This window comes from Xyrauchen texanus, chromosome 32 (genome assembly GCF_025860055.1).
Source record: "Xyrauchen texanus isolate HMW12.3.18 chromosome 32, RBS_HiC_50CHRs, whole genome shotgun sequence".
NCBI lineage: Eukaryota > Metazoa > Chordata > Actinopteri > Cypriniformes > Catostomidae > Xyrauchen > Xyrauchen texanus.
The window spans coordinates 4,829,979-4,847,097 of NC_068307.1; the positions used below are offsets into that span (position 1 = coordinate 4,829,979).

A 17,119-nucleotide genomic window follows, 5' to 3' on the forward strand; every position below is an offset into this window, starting at 1 on the left:
GCGGTGAAACACTTTCTCATGATGTGTTACATTCATACGAGCGACAGAGAAGTACGTTTGAAGTAAGTTTGGAGCAGAAGAAATAGAAATAAACCTTGTGTAAATTGTCAGCTTTACGCTAAGCTAAAATGCTATTTCTAGCCATTTTACATGCACATGTTACCAGACATGATCATATTTTTTTTTATGAAGAAAATTCACATTAGGTCATAATTAATTCTGTATATTTATTCAGAATGTAGTAAATCACTGTCTTTATATTAATATTTTGCAGGCTTATACAGTAGGTAAGCATTGATGTGTCTACCTGAAGCCTCACTTTCAGAGCATGGTATTGCTCAGAGGTCACGATCGAATTTAGCCACTGAATGTCTATGTGAACGTGTATGCGTCAATCCTCCGGCTGCAGAAAGTGATGTAGGAGTGTTCTATAAATAACCACAGCTCAGTTAGGCCCAGGGGATGGGGTGCCATTCTGCTGAAGTGAGCTGAATGAAGGTAGGAAGCAGGCCAGGTTTTTCATGTGGAACCGCAGCAGACGGTGGGCATTGTTTACACTGTAGGGATGCCATACTCGCTCCTACCGTTGTAGGTTGCACCCCTCTTGAACCCCTCTTGATCCTGTTTGCCTTCTTGGCTGCTCCTCTCAGACATTGCACTGATCAAAGCTGACTGATTGAAGATTAAATCTCCCTGCTGAAAAGCCAGTATACATCTACATGCAAATAGTATTTTGTGGCGGGGATACTAGTTCCTAGCATTGGATATTGTGTGCAGGTCACCCCACCAACTCTTCCATTGAGAGGCAATATTTGCTTCCATGATTTGATTTTCAGGGGTATTTAATACATTTTCAGGATCATTTATTTTCTAATCAAATAAAACCTATTCTTTTATGTCAAAAACTTCAATTCAATAATTGAAATATAACCGTGGTCAAAGGTACTAAAACTAGGACTGAGAAAACTGAGATGGTTCTCATCCACCCTGAACCTCTTCTCCTCTCCAGTTGGTAGATGGCCACTATTATACTCGTGTGTCTGCCTGGTTAACACGTGGCACACGTTCAATAAACTCCTATGAGCTGGATGTCCGCTTCCCCCATGTGGCATTTGTCCTCAAGAAAAGCAGATTTATCTGGTTTGTGTTGTCTGGCTATCTCTCACCTAATTCACATACCCGAGGTAGTCGTCAAGACAACAGAGCAGACAGTCTTGCATGATGGATGCCTTTCCGCATGGGAGTTCAGGTCCATTTTGATTAAGAGGTGAATTCATTAGGCCCAAATGTACTTGCCGTGCCATGGAAACAAACTGCCGTCTCGCCATTTCCTATGTCCGAAAGACACTCCCTACCGAAAAGAACAGTTTTAAACAGCATGAATTTCCGATTTTGTTAGTTAGTGCTGGTTTGGTCCGGCAACACATTCAGTTGATTTCTATCACAGTGGATCTCAACCTTTTTGACTCAAAGACCCCTAATTGTCCATGATAATATTCGAAGGGCGTAGATTTGGCTTGAACATTGAGGAGTTACAGCATTTTCCCATGTTTCCACTGATCAATATATAAATAAAGGTGTGTGTGTGACTGTGTGTACTTGCATGTTGTACTTGCATTATTATATTATACATTGCCTTAATAACTTATCTTAAGTCATCTTGAGGCTCTCTGATAAGTTTGCTGAGGCCCCCTAGTGGGTTGAAAACCTGTTCGATTAAATATCCACGGGTTATTCTTCAATAAGGGGTAATTTTGACAACTTGAAATCTTAAAAAAATAAAAATTCCCCATGTTAAAACATTTATCCCATGCCCTGGCTATGGCCTTGATCAGACCTCAAGTGGATTTTGGAATAATGTGTGATATATTTGTTTTTTTTTGCAGTTTGTAATAGGGTTGGGCGATGTCCCCTAAATTGGCAGTTGACGATGTTGACAGTAAAACATCGCGATGGACGATGATATCATCGGCGGGGGGTTATATAATTTCATATAATTTTCAAAAATGATATGACAAATTATAATTTCGTTATTTTACTAACCCAACTAATGACTCGTCGGCGCTTTATCAGTAGGTTGCACGACACGTGAAGCATTTTTTTTTAGCTTTCACTTAAGAAGAGTTGTGCACTTTTTATTTTAATATATCTCTTTACATAAATACTATTTTCCACTTAAAAACTATAATTTCGTTATTTTACTAGCCCAACTAATTAGTAGCCTACTAATATATTGCGCCTAAGAAAAAAAAGTCGTCTTTGGGCAGCCTTCTTGCGAAGAGAGCAGCCACAGCCACGCTCAGTGATGAGCAAAAGGTTGCGGCAGAAATGACCATGTACCTGCAGGAAATGGCCATTGATGGGAAAGAGGACGACAAAATGTTTCCGTTCATTGCAAGATTAGCACGGAAATATCTGTGCATATGTGCTACCAGTACTCCATCAGAGCGGGTCTTCAGCACAGCGGGTAGTGTATTTACTCCAATCCGCAGCTTATTAAAACCAGATAAAGTGAATATGTTGGTATTTCTGGCCAGAAACATCGAAATTTAAACATGGTCTGTGGTGAAAGATATTAGACTTCTTTACGCATTTTTCGCCATCCGTTGCGGAGCTATTTGATTTTGCATATTATTTTTTAAACGTTCATTTGTGTAGTTCATATGACCACTTTACAATATTTTAATAACATAATTTATTTTGTAGCCTGTGCTGAAGTTAATTGCGCTGCTAATTGTAAGTGAAAAGTTAATGCCGAGTTTCGGTCTGAGTGTTGTTCCCGTTTCATTTGTTGTTCTATGTTTTAATAAATGTGTGTTATTCATATTCACCTTGTTTCTTTCATTTGATTTGACATTATGGATTTATGGCCAAGGAAATTTTTCTTTAAAATTATTAACCAGACAAAAGTTATTTGACGTTCGCTGGTCTGGGTTTATCTTAAACTGCCGCTTCAGTGTATACAAGAGCTATGTGACAATGAGCAAGATGTTCTGAGACACTACAACTACTAATAATTAATTAATAAAGGCTTAAAATAAAATATTTTAATCTAAATGTACAGTGTAAGACATGTAAAAAAAAGACAAGAAGCTAACAATGTCAAGATCAATATTTGTGTAGCCTGCCTGACACGGTATTTTCACAGACTAACACGTCACGTCTCTTGCATAAACTACAGTATTTAAAATAGCATATATGCATTAGTTATATTCTCAATTTAATTTACAGAGCAATCTCTGCAAAGTTTTTAGGTTAACTATAGAAGAGACTAGGATTAGTGAGTCACACTAGCAAGACTCGCAAAAGGGGGCGTGGCATCACGATGGTGGCTCTACATCATGATGTTGGTCAGCCATCACGATGGACGATGATATCGTCCATCGGCACAACCCTAGTTTGTAATGGTTAAGATTTAAAAAAATTACAATTTTGAGAAAGAAATGGAAAGAGGCATGGACTTGCTAACATTCCTGTAATTAGCAAATTAGGCATATTTACACTTATATGCTTAAATTAACAACGTTATTAAAGGGCCACAATAAAAAAATGGTAATCTTACAGTATATGAATCAATCTTTTGAAAGTAGATTGATTGTTTTTTATTTTTTTATTTAAATATGAAATGTAATTTGTGCTCAGAATTGCAAAAATAATCACCTTAAAACTCCCCCGTCTTCCAAAGTTCATACAAACAGATAGTGCCACCCCAAACTCACACTATTGGTCAGTTTAATATTTCTGTTTTAGGCTGGACGGGGACTGTTGGGGCGTTCAAGCCATGTTGGAATGAACTGCACAACAAAGTCGTAATTACTAGTGTTAAACTCTGGATTTTTAGCTAACTGTTATTGGTAATAATTCAGATTTTGTCTTCGCATTTTTTCTACTGTATTTGAAGAATAATGAAAACCAGAAAATAAGCCTCGTATTGCTGGTTAATGCTGCAAAAAGCATTTGGAGCAAAACTTAATTTCCCATTCCACATACAGTATGTGCCCAGGCAAGTATGATAAAATAGATAGGTTACGCAATAATTGCACACCAAATATATGGCTTTGCTCTTAATTTAGTTACATTGGTGCTAAAAAAAGCTTCCTGCATTTGCCAATTAGAGAAAGAAATATGAAATCGCAAAACGAGTCCATTCTTTCAATGTAAATTTACTTGAACGCACGTCACATCATATTTACGATTTCCAACCTCATAAGTACGTACTTCCCATGAGGCCTTGAACGCACCATGAGTCTTGAAGGTAAAATCGCCACAGCTTAAGTCTCAGGACAATCTCATTCACTGTTACTAAGGTTAGATTTAGCTTTAGATTTAGTGGTACGGATAAGGTTAGGGTTAGGTTTAGGGTTAGGACTAGGCGTAGGGTTTCTGAAGGACTCAAAATGTAAACGCATGCTGCTTTTGCGAGTAAAGCCACAGGCCCTTTTGGTAACCAGGAGGTTACCTTCTAGACACGACCCTGGACGGGATGCTCCAGTAAAACGGGAATGTTATGATAGCATCACAAAATCACACCGTTTCACTTCTAGGATACTAAGCAGGGATACAATAAATATTTTTAACATCATAAAAAATTACACACATCAGCTTTAACAAAAACTAACATATATTTTTTCTTTTAAATCATGCTAAAAGAATCAATACTGTGCAAGATGAGAATTTCTATAATGACAATTTGTTAGCACAATACATTTTTGCAATTCAGGTGTATAGCGGCACCCTTTTGTTTCCCACCATGCTCTTGACGGTCTCATTGTTGTCCTCTTCACTTGTCATGATGACTAAGTGGGTGACTGTGTCTATTTTTCAGGAAAGGCCCATTTTGCCGTTCTATTTATCAGAGAGAATGTCAGCACCTTTACCCTGCCTCTCCCACTCATCGTGTGCTTTTAGCATACGCTCACTATTTATCGAATATTTTCATATGTGCTTGAATAAACACAAGCACTATCTCATTTCATAATGCATGTAAACAGAGCAAACCCCTCACCTTGTGTCTCTGCAATTATAGATTTCATTTTTCTTCAAAGCAGTGTCTCCATTAAATATAAAAAGAAGCTTCATGTACAATAAAAGAAAAAGAAAAAGATTGAAGTTTTAGGCCACAGTTTGATCTGTTTCACATTAGCGTTTATTCTGTAATGCAGTTTGTGGAGATCTATGCAACTGGATACAGGTTTTATATACACTCACCTAAAGGATTATTAGGAACACCATACTAATACTGTGCTTGACCCCCTTTCGCCTTCAGAACTGCCTTAATTCTACGTGGCATTGATTCAACAATGTGCTGAAAGCATTCTTTAGAAATGTTGGCCCATATTGATAGGATAGCATCTTGCAGTTGATGGAGATTTGTGGGATGCACATCCAGGGCACGAAGCTCCCGTTCCACCACATCCCAAAGATGCTCTATTGGGTTGAGATCTGGTGACTGTGGGGGCCATTTTAGTACAGTGAACTCATTGTCATGTTCAAGAAACCAATTTGAAATGATTCGAGCTTTGTGACATGGTGCATTATCCTGCTGGAAGTAGCCATCAGAAGATGGGTACATGGTGGCCATAAAGGGATGGACATGGTCAGAAACAATGCTCAGGTAGGCCGTGGCATTTAAACGATGCCCAATTGGCACTAAGGGGCCTAAAGTGTGCCAAGAAAACATCCCCCACACCATTACACCACCACCACCAGCCTGCACAGTGGTAACAAGGCGTGATGGATCCATGTTCTCATTCTGTTTACGCCAAATTCTGACTCTACCATCTGAATGTCTCAACAGAAATCGAGACTCATCAGACCAGGCAACATTTTTCCAGTCTTCAACTGTCCAATTTTGGTGAGCTCTTGCAAATTGTAGCCTCTTTTTCCTATTTGTAGTGGAGATGAGTGGTACCCGGTGGGGTCTTCTGCTGTTGTAGCCCATCCGCCTCAAGGTTGTGCGTGTTGTGGCTTCACAAATGCTTTGCTGCATACCTCTGTTGTAACGAGTGGTTATTTCAGGCAAAGTTGCTCTTCTATCAGCTGAATCAGTCGGCCCATTCTCCTCTGACCTCTAGCATCAACAAGCCATTTTCGCCCACAGGACTGCCACATACTGGATGTTTTTCCCTTTTCACACCATTCTTTGTAAATCCTAGAAATGGTTGTGCGTGAAAATCCCAGTAACTGAGCAGATTGTGAAATACTCAGACCGGCCCGTCTGGCACCAACAACCATGCCACGCTCAAAATTGCTTAAATCACCTTTCTTTCCCATTCTGACATTCAGTTTGGAGTTCAGGAGATTGTCTTGACCAGGACCACACCCCTAAATGCATTGAAGCAACTGTCATGTGATTGGTTGATTAGATAATTGCATTAATGAGAAATTGAACAGGTGTTCCTAATAATCCTTTAGGTGAGTGTAATAGTCATACATTAAAGGATAGTTCAGCCAAAACATAATAATAATATAGGGGTTTGGAACAACATGCTGGTGAGTAACTTTTCATATTTGGGTGAACTATATTCATAAGCTTATAAATTGTTTACAGTCTACAGCTACAAACCAGAGCAAAGAATTAGACCCATTCCTTGCCCTCCATTACTATCCCACAACAATTTTATTAAAGAACCAAAACCAGCATCTAAATTTGTATTCAGGTACTGAGAGCACTCTCTCCACGTTTTTCGAAGAGATGTCAGACAGAAACAATCTTGTGTCTTGCTTTTTAAGGCATTATTGAAGTCAACTACAATAGCAACCAGGATCAGCCTAAAGGGAAAACAACACTTTCAAACACAGGTTTGCTTTTAGCAACTGACCTTTCAATGTCACCAACTCTTGTAAACCTGTTGCAAATTGTAGCGGGCCCCCGTTGCAGCCGCATCCTCGCATGCTTACAAGCCAAGCCAGATAGCCAGAGTAATCGTGAAGTTCAAAGTGCAAAGCTGAAGTGTTCCTTGAATGCTTTTTAAGTGGTGTCACTTTGGTGATGAAAAATGAACAAAATGACCTCTTTGCTTACCTGTCTTTGGGTCCTTTTGTTGAAAAAAAAAAGATCTGGGTTACAGTGAGACACTTACAATGGAAGTGAATGGGGCCAATCTGTAATCGTTAAAACACTGTTTTTAAAAGTATAGACAAAAGATGTAAACAATATGCACGTTAATATACTTTTAGAGTGATATAATTGCTTTTACCCAGTTTCTGTGTAAAGCTATAGCCAGTTTTACAACTTTGTTGCCATGATGATGTAATGTCAACAAACCCTAAAACGACTGTAAAAGTGATGATTTCAACAACTTTACAGCTCAAATAATAAATAATTTTTAACATACTGTAAAAATGTATGTAAGTGCTTTTATAAAATTCAAAGCTTCACATTTCTGCCTTTAAACCCCATAATTTGCCCCATTTACTTCCACTGTAAGTGTCTCACTGTAACCTTGATTTTTGCTTTTTTTAAAGAAAAGGAGAGACAAGTCAAAATATTTTTTGTGGTAGTCAAAATTTGCCACAAATGCTGACTATAGTCAAGTCAAGTGATTTGTATTGTTGTTTCAACCATATACAGTTAGTACAGTACACAGTGAAACTAGACAACATTCCTCCAGGACCATGATGCTACATAAAACAACATAGGACAAACACAGAACCACATGAGACTACACAGACTAAATAACATACCTATATAAAGTGCACGTGCAAACGTGTGCAAAAGGTACGGGACAGTACAATAAATGACTAAAAATTAACAGGACAATGGGCACAGTGACAGTGCAGTGCTGACCAGTACACAGTAGTGCAAAAAGATGACAGTTTCTAAAAATGCCAAATGTAAACATAACATACTATGAGATAGTGTTCTATGGACATAGCAGTTAGGTAGCAGCCAGGTATTAAGTGACAATAATTAAAGTGCAACTCAGGACATGTGTGTGTGTGTCAGTCCAGTCTCTGAGTATTGAGGAGTCTGATGGCTTGGGGGAAGAAGCTGTTACACAGTCTGACCATGTGGGCCCGATTGCTTCAGTACCTCTTGCCAGACAGCAGGAGGGTGAAGAGTTTGTGTGAGGGGTGTGTGGGGTCATCCAAAATGCTGGTTGCTTAGCAGATGCAGTGTTTGGTGTAAATGTCTTTTATGGAGGGAAGAGAGACCCCGATGATCTTCTCAGCTGTCCTCACGGTGCATGTCCCAAGTCCCAAACTAGGCAGTGATGCAGCTGCTCAGGATGCTCTCAATAGTCCCTCTATAGAATGTAGTGAGGATGGGGGGTGGGAGATGTGCTTTCCTCAGCCTTCGAAGAAAGTAGAGATGCTGCTGGGCTTTCTTGGTAATAGAGCTGGTGTTGAGGGACCAGGTGAGGGTCTCTGCCAGGTGAACACCAAGGAATTTGGTGCTCTTGACGATCTCCACAGAGGAGCCGTCGATTTTCAGCAGAGAGCGGTCACTCTGTGCTCTCCTAAAGTCAACAACCATCTCTTTTGTTTGGTCCACATTCAGAGACAGGTTGTTGGCTCTACACCAGTCCATTAGTCGTTGATTATAAGTATTTTTTTCCCCAAAATATTCAGTAGTCGTTTGGCACGAGTGTGCCATTCACAGTGCGTCATGCGAGTTAGCGGTCGCTTCAGAGCTCTTTTGGTGAACACAGTTCTCTGATTGGTGTATTTTTCCCTAGGATCATGGACAGTGTAGTTTATCACCAGAAATTCCCCAAGTAAACACTTTTTTTTAAAAAGAAGATTAAATGAGGCGGACTGATGGCTTCAACAGAAGCATATACCATCGATTAATAACCTCAGAGCTCACGGTAGGTCTGTCTTTAAACGTTATAAGTTATTGCTAAAGGTCAATTCTCCTATAGAGAAAATGAATGGTATTTTTACTGCTGGAACCAGGCAGTTTTTAGATTAGTAGAGTGCTTCCTATTTCTTCTTCATATTCCCCCTAAACCCGCTGCTTTGGGTATATTAAAAAATATATATATCAAATTATGACAATTGCATTGAAATAGCATATACATCAACAGATATGTATTACATAACATTATCTCATGCTCTTGAATTGTTTTGACCCCGTATTTATTGCGGCCATAATTACTTTCTAAACAGAATTTCAGCACAATATGACTCATCGTGCCCTGTAGTGGCTGCAGGCATTAAGTGAATTTCTAGATTCTTAGGGGCTATTGAGGCTGCCCTGCATCTATTTGCGAGGGCAGCATTAATTGTTTGATGAAATCCAACCAATATAACATTGTCCTAGTGGCGTTGGTGTTCGGAAAACCAATTGCAAATTCACCTAGGACTGATTTACAGCACCAGGGGACAAGATTAAGAGGCTCCAGATAGCAAGGAAGAAAGACACCTGTCCCGCCAACAATTCCCCCGCTTCAAAGCAGGCATAAACACTTCCATTAAAATCTGTCACCCCTCTTTGTGCTCTGAAGAGAAATCGCAGCCATTCAAATGTTAAGGAACTTCCTCTCCCCTGTGGATATTAACGCAAAAGAACAGCGCTCCATCATTTGCAGAGAACGTCAGGGAGGGAAAAAAAGATGCAAAATGAGCCAATGGTGCTTTGAATATCCTTCACCTCTACAATATCTCTTCACATTTCATTACCTTTCCTGCACCGCAGACCAACAATATGCAGCAAAAATGTCAGTCATTGTTAGCTCGCTGCCCTATAGCACACTAAATTCCTAATGCCACAAAAGTAAGTGTCTTGCTGATTTCATCATGCTCGGCAGGTTTCTCAGAGCTAATTTGAATTCATATCTTCACAGGCTCTTAATAAAACAATAATAACTTTAAACGGATCAATGGGATAATTTTAAGCACTAGGACTAACTTTGCCTGTGGGCATTGTGCTCTTGTACTGCCTCTCTCCTCTCATTATTTATGTATATGTGTCTATGGAATATATCCACTTAATTTAAAGACATATCTATTTATTAATGTTTTATTCTTATTTCTTAACAGGTTACTGACGGGGGCACTATTAAGCAGAAGATTTTTACATACGATGCTATGTTCAATACCAATTACTCCCATATGGAGGATTACCGCCGACGGGAGGACCTGGTATATCAGTCGACAGTCCGGTAAGAGCTGTTAATCCTTAATAGTTAATCATTTGACACGTTCATAATTTGATTTTAAATATTTGTGTAAATATGATAATGTTCCGGTTCCCCTCCTTGTTCTCCACATAATGTCTTGTCCTATTTCTACACTACTATAAAGAGAAATGCCTACTGGGACACAGAACATAGACTATATTTGGACAGAAGAACATGTTTTGCCATTGTGCTAAGTCTATGTTCATCGTCGAACAACATGTTTTTAAAATGCATTGTCAAATCAGAAATGGTTTAACTTTTAATGCAGCACTGCACAGATTAACTTGGGAATGGGGTAAACATCTCAAGTTTATTGAATGTATACATTAGCAATGGTGCATTGGAGTTAATGTGCCTATACAATGCTAATTTTTATACAGTTTTTTTTTTTTTTTGGTCATACTTTGTTTTAGACAATTGAGAGTATTGAATTACATGTAACGCGTTTTTACGGAAACAGCATATTCACAACACAAGATACGCATTCTTACAAATGTAACTGAGTTCTAGTTTACCTGTTCATTCGCTTCATTGTTTGTGCAAAATAATGTACACTAACTGAGCCCTTTCTTAGGAACACCTGTACACAACACTTATTCATGCGATTATCTAATCAGCCAATCGTGTGGCAGCACTGCAATACATAAAATCATGCAGATACGGGTCAGGAGCTTCAGTTAATGCTCACATCAACCATCAGAATGGGGAAAAATATGCGATCTCAGTGATTTGGACTGTAGCATGATTGTTGGTGCCAGAAGGGCTGGTTTGAGTATTTGTGTAACTGCTGAACTGCTGGGATTTTCACATACAACAGTCTCTAGAGTTTACTCTAGAATGGTGTTAAAAAAATACATTTGCAGATGCCATACAAATTAATGGGGAGAGCGTAAACTGACAAAATACATTTGCAGATGCCATACAAATTAATGGGGAGAGCCGTAAACACCTGTTGCACAATTGTCAGTGTCTTCTCTTATAAAACAGCAATTTTAGTTCATTCCAAAAGGATTGTTTAGTGTAAAACATGATTAAGATTAGCAGGCTGGTGGTCAATCCATTAAATGATGAGCTGTTTCCTCACAAAAGCAGTTTATTCAGCATAATGAAGCATCTCCTCTATTGACATCCATAAAAAAAAGACAGACTCTTGTCTTCTCGCTGGTGTACCGCCCATGTATTTATGGGACTTCTGCGTTATGCTATTTTAGGCTAAGTTCTAGGCTACCATAAATGAATTTAAATGGTTTTTAAATTAATTTAATTTAAAAACCTTTTGCTAATGTGTGAACAGCTTGTAACGCAACTTATTAGCCCTCCCAGACTTCCTAGGTTCCTATTAAAGCCTGTAGGCTGATCTTCATGCAAAGGGAGCAGGTCGCGTTTGCCGGGAAAATCCAAAGGATGTGACGTTTATGCACGCTCCCGAGAGCCTTGACTCAGACTGTAGCCTCTCTTCTGCTATTCAACAGCGACAACATACTGCAACACTAGGTAATGTTATCTTAGAGATGGAATCCAGCAAATGTCCGGCTCCCAGCACAACACCGACTCCTACACCAGCTCAGAGTAAGCCAAAAAAATAAATAAATGTATCTACTGAATCCTGTCTGGTTAAGCAGAAACGTGATCGTTGTCGAGCAAAAACTAGAGTGAACATCGGCAGGGCATTTGATTCCTGGAGGGAACTTCATTTGGTTTTGGGGATTAAAACCGACTCAGAATTGGCATTCTTCTTATCCCAGATAGCAAAATTGTTGTTGCCCAGATCTGGCCCACACTTGACACTTTCATCTGGCCCACATACTGCGTGGAATGATGGCACTTGGGCGGTCCGCTCCTGTTTGCCAGATTTGGGCCACAATTAAGCCACAGCAATGCCGCATGTCAGCCGAGAACAAAACAAATAAGGTAGAACTGGCCCAAATCTGTGCCACAGTTCATTTCAATTCTGGCCCAGATCTGACAACTCACTCTGGCCCACATGACACATGGAATGTTGGCAATTGTGCAACCCGGTCCTGTTTTCCACATTTGGGCCTCAAGAAAGCCTTAGCAATGCCACAACAAACCAAATAAACCACACCTGGCCACAGTTGATTATACAAACCCTGGTCTTTCCCAACATTCCTCATGTGGGCCACATGCAGCATGGAAAGGTGGCACTTTTGCAGTGCACACCTGTTTGCCAGATCTGGTCCACAAGCAGGCCATTTGTTTAGCCACATGTTAGCCAAGAATTAACTAAATAAACCATAACTCTGTGTGTGTGTGTGTGTGTGTGTGCGTGCGCGCATGCTGTGCCATTAAAACTATGGAAAGCTCAGTGGCTGACACTAAGTGAACTGCATCAACAACATACAGTAAAGAGAAATGGCCCCTCTTTATGCTAAGATAAGTTACAACAAATGATCTAAACACATTTCTGAAAACATTTGCATAATTTATTAATATTGCCAAAGAACAACCCACTGCAAGTTTACATTTTCAAAACTGGAAACCAATTAAAAAAAAAAAAAAAACAATAATAAACAAACACAAAATATGTGCATAGAAAGCATTGTAGAAACTAAATAAAAACAAAACATATTTCCAGTAGCTTTGGTCATCCAAAAAAACAAACAGACAACGCAGAAGTGAACACACTACAAAACCTTGGCAAATGGAACCATCCAAAATTATAGAATTTGACCTCCTTTACTGGGCCCATCTGCGTCATGGCAATCTTGCAAGCCTTTATTGGATACACAAATGAAAAAAACTGTTGACTCAGTAACAGAACGCTGATTATACAATAGTGTTTAAGTACAAAACACACACACACACACACACACACACACACACACACACACACACACAACTATTCAGAAGCCAAATTAAATAAAAAACTCTATATAAAAAAGAAATAAATAAATAAATAACACAAAACAAAAAAAGCTAGGCACTGTAGTGAGAGATGCATTCAGGAATTACCTGCGTCTGTGCATCGTCTTTTTACTAATAGTGAAGCTGCAAGTTTTAAAAACTTTAAAAACAGCTGTCTCTGTGCTTTAATGAAAGCAGCACATTAATATTGAATGGTGAATAAATGGACTGGAACTATCAGTGCATTAAACGGTTTGGTAACACTACAAGGTCTTATTTGTTAACATTAGTTTATTTATTAACTAGTAAATGAACTACATTATTTATTAAGCTTTTTTAATGTTACAGTAGGGCAGGGACGGTATGGATTTTTTTTAACCGCGGCTGAAAAGAAAGAAATTCCCGCGGAATAGCGGTAAACATCCCACCCCCCACATACATTTGCACACACACCAGAGCACACACCAAAGGTCGTTTTTGTAGACAGGCTTTAAATATTGTTACCTACATCTGGAAAAAAACAAGCACATTTGAAATAGTCAAATTTTCATCAGGCAGTAATTTGGCATGGACCAATCACCGAATAGATTTCCTTATTTAAGAATATTCTCAGATACATTCGCATTGAATGTTAAATTCCTAAGAGTTTACATTCAGTATACATTTGACAATACATAATTTTCAGGAGAATACATTATGATGTTCACATTGGAAATGAAAGATAAACACTTTTTCCAACATGTCTTAATTACTAAAATTATATTCCATATTTATGTTTACATAATATAATGTTATCTTTTTATTTAATCTATGTTGATTATATGAAAAGTGAACAGCATGAGTAAGATAGGATCATAAGATGATCAGACATGATTTTGACCACTTTATTACGTTTTGTTTTGTAGAAAGCCTTTCTTTAAATTGAATTTCGTTTTGTATAAATTGTATCTTAATTTTAATCACTGTTTCATCAACCAATTGCCTGCAATTAATAAATAAGAAGCAAATACAGCAGATATAATCAGGACATGGAGGCGCCAGTGCGATCTCTTGCATTGCTCGTGAACTGGAGCTCGTCTCATAAATGAACCGAAACTCAGCGTATAGGCTACTTGCTTCACAGACATGAGAAATAAATAGAAAGCTTGAAATGTCTACTTTTAAGCAAAATTCAAAACGAAATTATACAATTGCACAGTATTTATTTTTGTGCCTGTGCGCCGATCGGAATTCTGGGGATACAACATAGCCAATAGGCTATGTTAGCCTTTAAATATCTTTGCTGCATTGGATCAGTCTCCTTTCTAGAACAGCCAAGAGCTTTCTAGCCTTGCGGCATGTTAACTAATGCTATCTTGTAAAGTGTTTCAAATGTTTTAATGCACACCTTGCAGCCAATCAAAATCAAGTATTCAGACACACCATGGTATTATACACGTATAGTAAAAACACAATGTAACTGACTTACAGGTGTCTTGGACCCTCCTCCGATTCTCTCTTTCTCTTCTCCCTCCGTCTCGGTCACTTGAAAGATGAAGCCATTTTTTAATAAATGATTCGATCTCTTGATCGGTGGCCTCAGCTGTCAGTCTGTTGTTTCTGACAGTTCCTAAAAAAAATATAACATTGTAAATGCAAGGATGGATTACACAACTTTTAAAATCTTAGAACACAGTTAGGGAACACAAGCTGGGTGACTCTTTTAACAGCACTTTTCCTTAAATTGCTGTGAGTGATATTCCACTTTTCTCTCTCCATGACACAGTAATTACACCTACAATTACATGCAGTACAGCCAATAACCAGGTGAGCATTTTACATTGATACTTTTTTATTTTGTACCACAGCATGAAATGTATTAGCAGCTTACCTTAATGGTGACACTGAATTTTAAACTGTAGGCTATTTTATTCCCACCAGCAGTTTTCTGTAGCAAATCACATTGACACATGTTATTAAGGTGAAAAACATCCTGACTCAAAACAGTACATGACAAAAAAAAAAAACATAGGCTAATGCATGCTAAATAATTCTATAATTCCTGTATAATAAAAATGTGAAACAGAATAATCCCTGAACAAACTTGCTACAAATAAAAAATATATTACATAACAAGTAAAACAAGTAGTTCAGTATTATGGCCAATGTATAAACATGAATGTCAAATTACAGTACACTATATTATATTTACTTTTTAATTGTTGTGCCAAAATAAGACATGAGTTAAATGATTTCACCATGCAGAACTGATGGTTGGGAGACAAGAGTTTTAGGGAGCAACATGAGCAAATCTAAATGTAGCCTAATGGCGCGCAGCGCAATCGATACTTGTTCATTTCGCATTCGTGACAACATAGATCTAGCTTAGAGTTGAACTGCCAAAATAATGTAACTTCGAATATAAATTATTCCATCAACTCTATATATCACACAGCATGCGGACTCCAACTAGATATAACAAAGCAATCGCTAACAAAAAGAAACATTTATCGATTATATCTTACCTTGACTTTATGCAGTATCCGTCCTCCCTTCAACTGACAATCTTCTGACGTTGTGGTTTTGAGCGCCTTTTTCCGGCTACGTTTAAATTTAAAGTGCGCGAACAGGAAAATCGTCAGTTAGATTTTTTTTCACAGACGACTACAAATGCAGTAAATATATTATTTAAACAAAATAGAGATCTTATTTCGAATATAGTAAGCTGAAGAAGAAAAAGTGGAAAATTTTGTCATGAATGCAGAGGGGTGAAAAAGTTCATATCAAAATAATAATATTTTCTCAGCTTCTGCTGATTTTTCGTACATTTATTCTATTAGTATTATCATTTTTTAATCTAAGAAAGATTATTTATAGCCTAAAGATGACAGTTGTATAAATGTAAATTATATTTAGCCAGAAATGTAAGAAATGTATTTAAATATTTTAAGGGGGTTTAAAATATTACCCTTTGTGGGGTCACTTGACTGAACAGTGAATCGCAACCTTTTTGACTTCAATGTCCCCTTATATTTTCCACAACAAATCCTGTACATTTGTTATAAAAATAGCCAAATAATAAGAAATATCTTGATTTTTGGTGGTTTTAGTTTTGTCATCATTTTAAGTCATCCTGAGGCCCCATTGGAAGTTTGTCCGGGTCTGCTATAGAAGTTAGATGACACAGCAAGCAAGCAAGGTTTCAAGGCTACATGTTCCTGGCTCAACATCTTTGTTGATCCTGGAACAGCATTCAAATCGACCAATTAGTTTTGAAGTTTGCAGTTAAACCATGTTTCTAGATCAGATAATTTCCCTCTGATTGTAGGTTTAGGGGTAGGTTTAGGGGTAGGGCTATTTTTATGGACAGGAATGTTGTTCCAAGATCAACAACATATGTTGATACAGGAACTTGTACTTGGCATAATCACTGTGCCCCAAGCTTTGCACAAACAGCAACTAAAGTATCTTCTTGCACATCCCAAAACCATAAACACTTTTCATAAGTTTAGACACTTGAACTTTTCTAGAAACTACAGAACATATTTCAGCAATAGCATAGGCTATAGATGTAAGTACATGTAGCCTCACATCCAGCCTAAGTGTCTGCTGCAGCCATACCAAAATGTATTGTTAAATGTTTAAAAATAAATGTCTTAAAAAATATTCAGTCTATTACAGTTTCAAACTCTGTCCTTTTTAAGCTAAGCCATTGTCAGAAGTGTTGCATCCAAGCCAGAAATGGACTTACCCCGTAGGTTTTAATTGTTTTGGGGCATTTGCCATGTCGAATGTGGGCCAAGTTAGGCTTACACCCTGATTAGCCATGCTGACTGTGCCGTATATTTCCCAAACGTGGCCCAAATTGTTATGAATTAGGGCCATATTTGCCATGTCATAGTCAAGTCAAGTCACCCTTATTCATATAGCGCTTTTTACAATACAAATTGTTTCAAAGCAGCTTTACAGTGATAACAGGAAAATAATGTTGTAATAGTATTGTTAAATTCAAAATGAAATGTCCTCAATGGGGGCCACTTTCGGCTCACACCTAGATGAGCCAGTGCTTACTTTACCAAAAGTGGCCCAGATACATTTTAAGATAACTGGGCCACATTTGCAGCATTATATGTGGGCCACTTTTGGCT

The 17,119-nt window shown here is 38.2% G+C and overlaps 1 protein-coding gene and 1 long non-coding RNA gene across 3 annotated transcripts in view; one reads left to right on the plus strand and one right to left on the minus strand.

Moving 5' to 3' along the window:
- Positions 1-17,119, plus strand: part of igsf21a (immunoglobin superfamily, member 21a) — a 331,022-nt gene that overhangs the window by 188,251 nt on the left and 125,652 nt on the right. For both annotated transcript variants that reach the window (XM_052101058.1, XM_052101057.1), the window contains exon 3: positions 9,988-10,109. In XM_052101058.1, coding sequence (XP_051957018.1) covers positions 9,988-10,109 — 122 coding nt within the window. The remainder of the gene's footprint in view (positions 1-9,987; positions 10,110-17,119) is intronic.
- LOC127625706 (uncharacterized) lies at positions 12,576-15,542 on the minus strand. Its single transcript, XR_007968341.1, has 4 exons — positions 15,497-15,542; positions 14,863-14,919; positions 14,461-14,601; positions 12,576-12,861 (listed from the first exon to the last, which is right to left on the minus strand). It is a non-coding gene; the product is annotated as an uncharacterized LOC127625706 (long non-coding RNA).